Source organism: Rattus rattus, chromosome 2, assembly GCF_011064425.1.
Source record: "Rattus rattus isolate New Zealand chromosome 2, Rrattus_CSIRO_v1, whole genome shotgun sequence".
Classification (NCBI taxonomy): domain Eukaryota; kingdom Metazoa; phylum Chordata; class Mammalia; order Rodentia; family Muridae; genus Rattus; species Rattus rattus.
Genome location: NC_046155.1, coordinates 34,530,175 through 34,542,319, shown reverse-complemented (window position 1 = coordinate 34,542,319; position 12,145 = coordinate 34,530,175). Strand labels below are relative to the sequence as shown.

At 40.2% G+C, this 12,145-nt stretch overlaps 1 protein-coding gene across 2 annotated transcripts in view; it reads right to left on the bottom strand.

The window, feature by feature from the left end:
* The window catches only part of Kif20b (kinesin family member 20B), a 52,723-nt gene extending 47,303 nt beyond the window's left edge, over positions 1–5,420 (bottom strand). For both annotated transcript variants that reach the window (XM_032891828.1, XM_032891829.1), the window contains exons 1-4: positions 5,274–5,420; positions 2,271–2,357; positions 2,075–2,191; positions 1,174–1,312 (exon numbers count right to left, since the gene is read on the bottom strand). In XM_032891828.1, coding sequence (XP_032747719.1) covers positions 1,174–1,312; positions 2,075–2,191; positions 2,271–2,357; positions 5,274–5,420 — 490 coding nt within the window. The remainder of the gene's footprint in view (positions 1–1,173; positions 1,313–2,074; positions 2,192–2,270; positions 2,358–5,273) is intronic.
* Positions 5,421–12,145: the final 6,725 nt, after the last annotated feature.

Here is a 12,145-nt window from a genome sequence, read left to right as displayed (position 1 = left end):
GAAAATGAGCCAAAGGTAGAAATTAAGTGTATGTGTTTCCTCTCCTATGCAGATCTAGATTTAAATCCAGAAAGAGAGTTCCCTAAAGTAGGAAAAGAACTGTGAGAGTGAAGAAGAGAAATGAAGGAAGAGAAAGCAAAAGCGGGGCTAGAATATATTTAACTATGAAGATATGTATCATATATCTATGATATATACATGCAAGCAGAAAGACTACTGAGAGGAGGAAGGAGACGAGAAAAGGAAGGCATGGGGCGTGAATAAAGTAGGGGACGAGAAAACAAATATAGTGACATATATACACAAAAATGGCAAAATGAAACCAATACTTTCATTTTGTTTTCTGAGATAAGGCCCCATTATTTAGCTCTGGCTAGTCTGGAACACATTACATAGGTGAGGCTGTCCTGGAACTCAAAGAGCAGCCTGCCTCTGCCTCCTAAGTGCTAGGAATTAAGGAGTGCACCAATACCTCCAGCTCCAATACTCTCTACATTAACTTGTTTTTAGGTCTTAAAAACATACACATATAAACAATATTTAACACTCGGTAGGCTATGTTTGTATATTTATTCATATATTGTGGTCATTTGAATAGGAATGGCCTGGAATGACCCTACAGGCTCATGTGTTTGAATGCTTGGACCATAGGGAGTAGCATCATTAAGAGATGTGACCTTACTGAAGGAAGTGTGTCACTGTAAAGGTGGGCTCTGAGGTCTTAGAAGCTCAAGACAGTTCTCTTCTTTCTGCCTGCTAAACTGAATGTGGAAACTCCAAGCTCCTTATCCAGCACCATGTCTGCTTGCACACTGTCATGTTTCCCACCATGAAGATAATGGATTAAACCTCTGAACTGTAAGCCAACCCCAATTAAATACTTTCCTTCATAAGAGTGTTGTGGTTATGGTTTCTCTTTACAATAATAGAGGCTCTAAGACACAAACACACACAAACACACACACACACACACACACACATATATATATATAATTAAAGAAAATGAGGTCATGAATTGGAGAACAGAGCAGATATAGGATCTAGGGAAGAAGAAATGTGATTATATATAGTAAAATTAAAAAACATGGACTATATGATGGAAATACTACTGTATAATTGGGAAAATACTAAATTAACGGTTCTTTTTCTTTACTAGTCAAAATAAATATTTACCTTGAAATGTATATGTTTTTCCAGAATTGGTCAGCCCATATGTGAAGATCAGTCGACTGTGTCCTTTTAAGAGGTCTTTTACTGGCTGCATAATGCAACCCTGAAAGAACTCTTTCTGTGAAGTTTCGGGTCCAAAAACCTATGAGACCGTTTTAGGATATAGCTTGTAAGAAAATTCATGTTCCAAAACTATTAAACATTACTTTTGAAATATTTATTTAAAATAGGTATCATATCTCTACTGTAAAAGTACACTGACAGGTATTTAACTGCTATCAGACAAATGTTTAGGAGAGAAACTTCAAGGCTGGCAGCAGGCCTAATAACCTGAATTAAATCTCTGATAACCACACAGGAGAAGGAGGAGAACAAAGAATCCTGCAAGGTCCTCACATGCAAGTCACACACATCATGGCATGCATACACAGGTAAGAAAAGTTAACTAAAAAATAACTCTAAGATAGAAATCTCACATACCCGGTTGGTCAATTATTTGAAGTTTGAAAAAATATTTTTAATTAGAATAAAACAGGCAACAAAATAATTTATGATCAATACAGTGATTTACTCACTTCACATTATATAAATGTACAGACCTCAGTCTTAGTTTTAGGGGACAAAAAAAAAAATCATCACAAAAGACTGAAGTTCTACAACCCCAAAGCATAAATTTCATTGCACACAATTATACAACTGAACAAACCTAAGCCAAGTCTCACTCTAGCAAAAAAACAAAAACAAAACAAAACAAAAAAGCCATGAATTTGAAACAAAGCAAGGAGACGGTGCTGGGTGTACTTTATAGATAGAGTATGTGCTTTACATGTGCAAGGCACTCCTTAGTCTACTACATAGCTCCCTCACACACACAAACTTCCTGCTTCCCAGGGCACTTCCTTACCCTAGAAAAGCTGAATTTCTGTGCCGTCTGCCCGGAGCTCTTCTCACTTAGGTGGCCAAGGATGCTTTGAGGGTCTTTCAGCAGAACAGTCTGTGAATCCAGAACTTGCACACAGCCCTAGAAAACATGCCCACGATAAGAACTGCATTCGTGAATGAAAGCGAAATATTAAACTCTAACAAAATTCAACACAAACCTCAGCCTCGTGTCCTTTTTCTGACTGTGTAAATGGTCTTATTCGAAGACAAACCTGGAGGTAATTTTTAGATTCCAAACTGTTTGCCTACAAAACAAAACAAAACCAAAAAGCCATTTAAAATAGAAAAGTACAAAACATAGCTTTTCAGAGATTAACCATCTTCCTACAGCTGACTGTATAATAATCTACGGAATTTTTATCCAGTCACTAACCTGTGTTGGCTCTGTTTCTAAGTGTTTCTATAACCAAGGTCTTGCTATGTAGCTAAGGCTAGCCAAAGAATCACAATTTTTGTTGGTGGTAGTGTTTTTGCTTTGTTGGGAAGGGGTGCCTTGGCTAGCATGTGGACTTTAGAGGACAACTTTTAAGAGTTGTTCCTCTCCTTCTCCTGTATGGGTCCTTAAGGATCAAACACAGATGGTTAGGAATAGCAACATCAGCTATTCCCATGAATACATGCCCCACTACTAAATTGTGATTCTTGTATGGGATTATAGGCCTGCATCATTATATCTGGCCACCACCACATGTTAAACTACTTTATATGTTTAAAAAAAGGAAACTGGGCTTAGCAGTGATGGTGAGAACCTTTAATCCCAGCACATGGGAAGCAGAGGCAGGCAGATCTCTGAGTTCAAGGCCAACCTGGTCGAAATAGTGAGTTCCGGGTTAGTTAAGGTTGCATAGTGAGATCCTGCCTCAAAAACAGGAAGGAAGAAAGAAAGAAAGAAAGAAAGAAAGAGAAAAGAAAGAAAAAAAGGAAGGAAGGAAGGAAGGAAGAGAAGAGAAGAGAAGAGAAGAGAAGAGAAGAGAAGAGAAGAGAAGAGAAGAGAGGAGAAAGAAAAATGGGAAAGGGTTGGAGAGATGGTTTAAGGATTAAGAATGTATAGTGTTCATGTAGAGGACCTGAGATCAATTTCTAGCATCGACACCATCTGTAACTAATTCCAGGATCTGACTGACACCTTCTTCTGACACCCTAAATCACCAAACAAGCATGACACATACAGGCAAACACTGATATACATGTAATAAAATAAATTTTACAAAACAAAATCAAAACCAAATCTGAATGTTCCGGGTATGCTATCACACACCTATAATCACACACCTTTACTCTGAAGTAAAGCAGGAAGATCAAAAATGGAAACCTGCAAGATACACACAAGTTCAAGGCCAGTCTGGGTAACTCAAAAGATCTTAGAGATACAGTGCAGTGGTAAAGTGATTGCCTAACATATACAGGCCATGGCTTTTATCAAGATAATTAAATAAATAAAAACCTAAAAACAGGTAACTATGAGACGTTTTTAACCTCCATAGGTGAGGGGAAGGGAGAAGGAACCCAACTGTGAGAACTCGGTACGTAAGTTTAGCAGAAGGTTCAGAAATCAAGGTCATTCTCAGCCACATACAAGTTCCAGACTAGATTAAGTGACACACACACACACCCTTCTCAAAACAACAAATCCCAGGATGCCGGGGGTGGAGAGACTAGAGGGTGGCATGAGGGAGGGTTACAAAGAAAGACCCTGCCTTAAACTTAATTCACATTTAATTTATTGACTTGATAAAAGTTATTTACAAAAATAATCATGAAAAAAAAAATGAAATAAAAATTTTAACAACTCTATTCAACACTGCACTAGAAATAGTCCTACCCAGTGCAATCTGAAAAGACAGAAAAAGAAAACACACCCAATTATGAATGAAGATGTCTTCTCATAGACACGAACATCTACCTACAAAATCTGAGTTACTAAACTATTAAAGTAGTTCAACAATGTAGCAGGATACAAATTAATAAGCAAATTCGATTATTATTTTATCTACATGGGAACAAATAGAGATTTATTTTAAAAAACAACACCATTCACAGGAATATAAAAAAAAAAAATTGCAAAACAGAAACAGATGAGAGAAAAGACCTATCCACTGAAAGCCACAGAGTACTGCCAAGAGAAATTAAAGAGCCAACCCTAATAAAGACACAGCTTGTTCGGTGTTTGAACACTCAACCCTGTTATGATGAATGTTTTTCAAACTGATACATAGATTCAATGTACTCTCAATTAAACATTTTCTTCCAGAAGGCTTATATGGAAAAAACTGACATTGATTTTAAGCCTCATTTAGTAAGGTAAAGATGAATTACATAGAAAACTACTGAGCACCTCTGAAAAAGAACCTTGAAGTACATATGGTCACTACCTGATTTCAATATTTATTTTTCATGCTTCGGGAACTGAAAGTTTCCTACTATCAGAAACATATATTGGTGGCACAGGTCAAGAATCTTCAGCTGAAAATCTCTGTAACCCTGCTATGCTATGATCCTATCAGCTATTTACTGGATTAAAGGGCCTTTTTTTTTTTTTTTAGAAAATTTGCATGACAATGGAGACACTGCCAATTCAGTTCCAGAACTTTGTAATATTCAATTCCAGAACTGTATAATAAAGTAATTATTACAACCAATTAAGCCACATGAATATTCTACTTTTAGCTTAACCAGCAGAAAGTATTTTATTATTTAAGTGTTTTCAAATGGCTACCAGGTAAGAATACATACATGCTAAGTTGTTTAGAGCCACTGTTTTGAAAATGAACTGTTCCTTATTACTTTTGCCCCAAGGCTCCATTGAAAAGCTAAAATACAGATGAACAGTTGGTGGCATATGCCCTTGATTCCAACACTTGGGAGACAGAGGCAGGCAGACCTCTGAGCTCAAGGCTAGCCTTGTCTATAGATCAAATTCTAGGACAGCCAGGCCTACATTGAGAAACCCTGTCTCAGAAGAAAAAAGAAAAAAAAACGAGGAAGAGGAGGAAGAGGAGGAAGAGGAGGAAGAGGAAGAGGAGGAAGAGGAGAAACAGCAGCAGCACCACCACCACCTCAATACAAATCTGCTTTAAATCTAGGAAGTTTATGGAAACTGTGAAATAAACACATGTACCCTGGAGCACAATAACCAAGTGTTTTTCTTACATTGTACTTACCCCAGGGTTTGCAGCAACTAAGGAAAACTCATGAGAGAGATCAAGCTTAACACCATCAAAATTGATTTCCGAAGGCCTTGCAATTGGGTCAGCACTAAAAACATAAGATGGTCTAGGCACTCCGTCTTGATTCAAATGAGATTCCATTCTGCAAGAACAGCAAGCAACCTCTTTAGGCAGCCTTAATAAATCAGTACGTGAGCCACCCACAATTTGAAATCTACACTCCTGGGAACTTAGATGTAACTGAGTTAACAGACAAAACTCTGGGTTCCATCCCAAGCATAAACAGGGTATGATGGCATGGGCCTATACTCCCAGCACTAGGGAGGTGGACCAGGAAAATCATAAGTTCCAAGTCATCTTAGCTACATAGGGTAGCCAAGGACAATCTAGGCCAAAGACCTTGTCTGAAAAAAAAAAATTAAAAATAGTCTGGACAGGACAGCATGAGGCCAGACCACCTACCCCACAAGGGATAAGCAGGTAGATCTGTGAGTTTGAAGACAGCCTGATCCACGTAGTAAGGGCCGGTCTTAAAATAACCGACTAATTAACATAAAAAAAGTCTACAATCCAGTCTAAGCTGCTTCATTTACAGTACAATGACCTATGAAAAGACAAAAGGCCAAATTATATTTATAGATCCTGAATATACTAATAACAAACCCTACCTATAGCGAACCTATGAAAAAACTATGAAATGTTCACTTGGCCTGATACCCTCACTCCTCTCAGAAGTCAAATAGCAGAGAGAGCAAGGGGTTAATCAAGATCTTCTGCTATTGTCATTACTTAGTATCTTCTGAAAAATGTTTCGAACCAAATTTTAACACTTAGGACTAAGACTCAGTTATCTGCAAAATAAATTTCTATTTGATTTTTTTTCAAATTATAAGTAAAAAGTGAAATAATGCATATAAACTTTACATTTAAAATAAGAGACTTGGGTCCTAACCAGTAGAGTGCAATCTGGCTGGATACCTGAGGCTCTAGAGTCAATGGTCAGGACCCCCCAAAATAATAATGATGATAAAAAAGAAAGAAAATCAATAACTGACACATTACAAGGGTTAATCTGAATATGGAATAACGCCATCACTGAACTATTAAATCTGAATTGAACATCAAATCCCTGTAAGGTAAACCTGACCGAAAAAAAATTAACATTTACATTTTTTTAAGAATCCACCAGATGCACAATGCCAGAGAGAAAAGGACAACTCTCTCCAAACTTTTCAGAGAAACAGACGAACAATCAAGGCGTCTAGCACTGTGATTCCCATTTTAAGTAAATGGGTATTCATCTAAATTGGTTTACTCTTCACGGCATGCTCAAAATACAGACCAACAGAAGTGCTCAACTAAAACTGATTCACTTCCATTTTCTTTATATACACATAAAATCCGAATGAGCTTATTTTCTAGCCACAAAGTGACATTTAAAAACAAAAACCCAAAACCCACTGGATCCACTCGAAAGAGACCTTGTCACGTGACAAAACAACTGCTCACCTCCAGGATTCGGACAGCCAGGGGTTGGCAAGTCTTTTTCTGTCTAGCAGAACTCGTGTCTGTGATTCTAACGAGTACCTCCTTCACCAGACCAGGAAACCGAGGCCTACACAGATTAAAGTCTTGCGCGACTCAAATACCTGAAGGTTCGCCTCAGCCCCCACTTTCAGCAGCCCAGCTCCAAGACTACCGGCGTCAGGCCACCCCGTGAACATGACAAGGCCGAGGCGTCGCAGCTTCAGGCCCTCTGTGCAAGCAGCCACCCTCCGAACCCCAAAAGCGTCAGCTCCTCACCTGCAGCAATCCCTTGTCCCTGCCCGCTTCCGCGAGCAGCACCAAATCCTCTCGGTTTTCAAATTCAAACAATGGCGGCTAGGCACCGCGCTGAACCCTGGGAGTGGGCGGGGCTTCCAGAGAGCCCTGGAGGCTGGAGCGGCGCGCAGCCCAGTTTCGCATGCGCTTCCGGAAAAGATTTTCAAACCTGGGGTGGGGCGGGACTTGGTGCTCTGGGCGACCAATGGGGCGATAGCAAGGCTCGTGGGCTACCTGGCTTTGGGTTTCTCGGAACCAAATTTGGTTTGACCCTATCAGTACCTATTCGGTACTCAGTTCTCAGGTTCCGTCCTCAAGACCCACAGGATGACAAGCTTCCACACTGACTCCCGCGATGTACCCGAGAAAAGGCGAACTTCAGAGCCTTGTCATTCACCGGCCAGAAAGGACTTGCGACCTGGGACCAAGGTCATACTCCCCTCGAGTGATCCGCCCTCGTGTATGAAACATATTTTTCCTCAAAAGACATTTTAGGAGCATTTCCTTCTTCTTTTTACTCCCCTTTGGTTTCAGCTACCACTGAGAGACACTGCTTAGCAGTGCCCATGCATACTTCCTTCTCTGCCTCCCTAAAGTAACCCTTTAAGTGCAGGACTAATTTACTAATACATTCATAGGAGAATTTACTATTGAGGCTAGACTCCACTTTGAATAAAAATAATGCTAACATAAATTGAGCATTTACCTTATACCTCTGCTGGCACTAGGTTTATGAAATGGATTGTCTGACTGGTCCAGAGAACCCTTTAAGGTAGGTGTTGCTACTGTCCCATTTTATACACCCTAAATAAGTAATGGGCACAAAAGCGAATGGAACTGGGATAAGAAGTTTTGTAACCTTGCTTTTCAGCTAGTTCACTTGATTAGAAGCATTTTTGAACACTTGCTGGACAAACTTAGTGTTTTCCGACCTTGATACAGTATTTACATTTCCCACCACCACCCTACCTCTGACTTTTCTCTCTCACTCTCTCTCTGTCTCTCTGTCTCTCTGTCTCTCTCTCTGTCTCTCTCTCTGTCTCTCTCTCTCTCTCTCTCTCACACACACACACACACACATACACACACACCTTCCCCACAAAATTATCAAATTTGGGAAGAACTAGTTTGGAATAGATAAGTGGATACAAGTCCAAAATGAAAAATGAACAATGAAATATAAATATGGAAGGAGAAAAGATTAAAATAGAAATTTTTTTCCTTTCTCAGCTGGAATTTAAGTTTTGTTTTATAAACAAAATTCCGATGTAGCTGAGGCTGGCCTCGGCCTCTTTCCAATGCTGAAATTATACGAGTGAACCAGTACTTTTATCTAGCTGAACATCAGGTTCTAGTGGGCTTTGTCAATTTTCACTGCTCCTTCAGATAAGTCTATGCCCTGAATCCAGGTTTTCTACCGAACCTCACGGTGTCTTGTTGCTTTTGCTAGTTATCAAAAATTCTCAGCCCTCCAGGGGGACACTTTTATGCATTGTTTTTGCAAACATTTGGTGGAAATTCTCAATACACTGTTTTTGAGAGTGGTAGAGACAGTAGGTGAGAAGGGCGAGCACAAAGACAATGACTCTTTTTTAAAAAAAATTATTATTTATTTTATTTATAATAAGTACACAGTAGCTGTCTTCAAAACACATCCGAAGAGGGCATCGGATCCCATTATAGATGGTTGTGAGCCACCATGTGGTTGCTGGGAATTGAACTCAGGACCTCTGGAAGCGCAATGAGTGCTCTTAACTGTTGAACCATCTCTCCAGCCCTTGGGGAAATGGCCAAGTCAGAAAATAATTACAAAGCTACAACTGTATCGGTTACTTTAAAGGAAATTGTCTTAGTGCTCTAAGATTGTGATGGGGAAACCAGAGCAAATGTTTGATCTGTATCATCAAGGATCATTAGGTATTAACTAGTTAAGTGATATGAATATCCCAAGCCAAGGACACATGATACTTGGCACGAGGGGCGGGGAAAGAAAAATAATCCAATGGGGATCTCCTGTTATTTGGTTCTAACTCGCAGCAGCATTCCCAGGCTGACTATAAATGTTTTACACTTCAGCAGCATTCCCAGGCTGACCATAAATGTTTTACACTTGAAACATTCTTCCCCCGGGGCTGCTGGGTCAGCATACCCCCCTTATCGTTCTGCTCTCATTGGTCTCCTTTCTCACTTACTCAAGCTCTAAATTAAAGGAACAATGAGTTCTGAGACCCCCTACTCTTTCCTGTCTCATTTTCTACTTGAATAAGTTAATCAACTCTTATAAACGACATCATTATTCAGCTTCACCAGAGAATAATTCTATCTTCTTCTCAGATCTCACATCGGAGATCTAACTACATGGAAGTATTCTATTACCCACTGTGGTAGTTTGAATATGCTTGGCCAAGGGAGTGGCACTATTAGGAAGCGTGGCCTTGTTGGGAAAAGTGTGTCACTGTGGGAGTGAGCTTTGAGACCCTCCTCCTAACTGCCCATGAGGCAGTCTGCTCCTGGCTTCCTTTCAATGAAGATGTAGAATACAACTCTTGGCCCCTCCAGCACATTGTCTGCCTGCACACTGCCGTGCCTCCTGCCATGATGATAATGAACTGAACCTCTGAAAGTGTAAGCCAGCCCCAATTAAATGTTGTTCTTTATAAAAGTTGTCTTGGTCATGGTGTCTCTTGGACACCCACTTAATGACATGTGACAGATTCCTCTAACATAACATGTTCAGGGTGGGACTCCGGATTTTTCACTATTTTTCTACTTTGTGGCATGCTGTTTTGCTTTGTTTCTTGGAGAAAAGATCTCTTTCTGCAGTGCATACTAACCTGAGCACAGTCTTTCTGCCCCATCCTCTCCACTGATGAGATTACAGGTAGGAGCCGTGAAGACTGGCTACTTTGGAACAGTGTTGAATTTTAAGATTTTTTTGATTTATGTGTGTGAGTGCTTGTCTGCATGTACTTGTGTGTACCACTTGCATGTGGGATGCCAATGGCGGCCAAAAGAGGGCCCCGGACCACCTGGAACTGGACTTGCAGGCAGTAGTGAGACCTGATGTGGGTGCCGAGAACCAAACCTGCGTCTTCTGCAAGAGTAGCAAGGGCCATCCCCCCAGCCCACCAACTTTAAGTGACATAAATATTCCTTTCTCTTTGTCTTTTAATTTTATTTTATGGTGTATATTGTGTCTGTGAGTATACATGAATACGGGTACCCACAGAGGATAAAATCTGTCATCCCTTGGAGCTGGACTTACAAGCGGTTGTGAACTGCCTGATATGAATGCTGGGAATTGAACTGAGATCTACTACAGCTCATAACCAACCACTGAGTCATCTCCCCAGGCTTCCTTTCCCTCCCCCACCCTCCAGCCTATCAAGGCCTCTCGCTGATATCCTGAACTAAGGTTAGAATATGATCATATCGCTTCCTCGTTTAAAGCCTTTACACGGCTTTTAGAAACAAAGCTATTTAGTAGGATTCAGTCATCCCACTTGTCCTTCATCTTCACAATTTCACTTTCCAAACATTCAGTTCCCCAGGGTCCTTTCTGTGGAATCATATTTTCACAAGCTGTCCATATACTAGTCATGCCTGTGCAGCCAAGTCCCCGTAAGTTCCTAAAAAATGTGTGTGTGTGTGTGTGTGTGTGTGTGTGTGTGTGTGTGTGTGTGTGTGTGTGGGGGATGACCTAGATAGCTATATAAGGAAGCTTGCAGAATGGTAACCATAACCTCATCCACATTTTGGAATGGTAGCATACCTGAACAAGGACAGAAACTATAGAGTGTCGGGGCCCCTCCAGACCTCAGTCCATATGGCTGTTTAGTTGTATCCTTAGAAATATCCTTTATGATACATTGGTAAATGTCAGTATTTCCTTGGGTTCTATGAGTGGCACTGGTAATCAGTCAATCCTGAAGAAAGAGTTGGAGGTGGGTGGTCTGCAAGAAACTCTGGAGATCCTACTTGTGGCTAGGTTGCAAGGGACTTGAGGAATCTGAAGCTACCTCTAGGAACATACTTTGGAATTAAATTAAAGGATGGTCCAGGGCTAGAGAGACAGCTCTGCACTGGCTGCTTTTACAGAGGACCCAGATTCAGTTCTCTGCAGCCACATGATTGATTATGTTTGGAACTCCTGTTCCACCGGAACAGGAGTACCCATTTCTGGTCAACTCTGGTCAAGCCCATGGCAAACATACATGCAATCAAAACACTCCACAAAAAAACAATCCTTTTTTAATATGACCCAGAGGAATCCATTGATGGAAGGAGGGAAAAAAAATCCCCACATACTTTAGAATCACAGAAGTGAACTGCTTTGTAAGCACATGGTAGGACTAGTTTGTTTTTGTGTGTTTTTTTTGTTTTTTTAAGAAATTGACTGAAAGTTTGCTGGGAATAATACGCTATCTCAACGATGTAGTGAATCACACTAAACATTATTTAATTGTAAGGAAAACGTTGATTTTACAATGAAAAGATGTATTCAGATGCCTTAAACAAGTCCTTGTACTACAAATCTTTGGCATGAGCACAATCCAAAGGAAATAATCTGGAGGCAAAAAAAAGTAAATAAAAGGTGAGCATTCTGCATCAACCATCATTCCTTCAACCTGTTGGTGTCAAACAGGAACAACAGGGCAAGTGGAAGATTCTATAACCAGGAGGAAAAACATAAAACTTAGGAGCACTGTGGGGTTCACAGATCTTGAAAAGAAAAATCTCTTTTTATTCTTTTGAGAACTACAGACATTGTATTTTGAGCATGTTCTTCTCCCTCCAAAGTCCCCTCCCAGAGCCCCCACCTCTGAGTCTCTACCCACCCAAGTCTACAGTCTCATTCTTTCTTTCTTTTTTAAAGCCAGAGTCCAATTGGTGCTGATTCTCTATACTTGAATATGTTTTGTGACCACCCACTGGGATGTGTCAGCACTACCGGGGGCCACACCCTTAAATAAAGTTAGTTCTTTTTTAATAAAGTAACTTCAAACAACATTTAATAAACAACTAAGACTTTTAAAATATGGAGT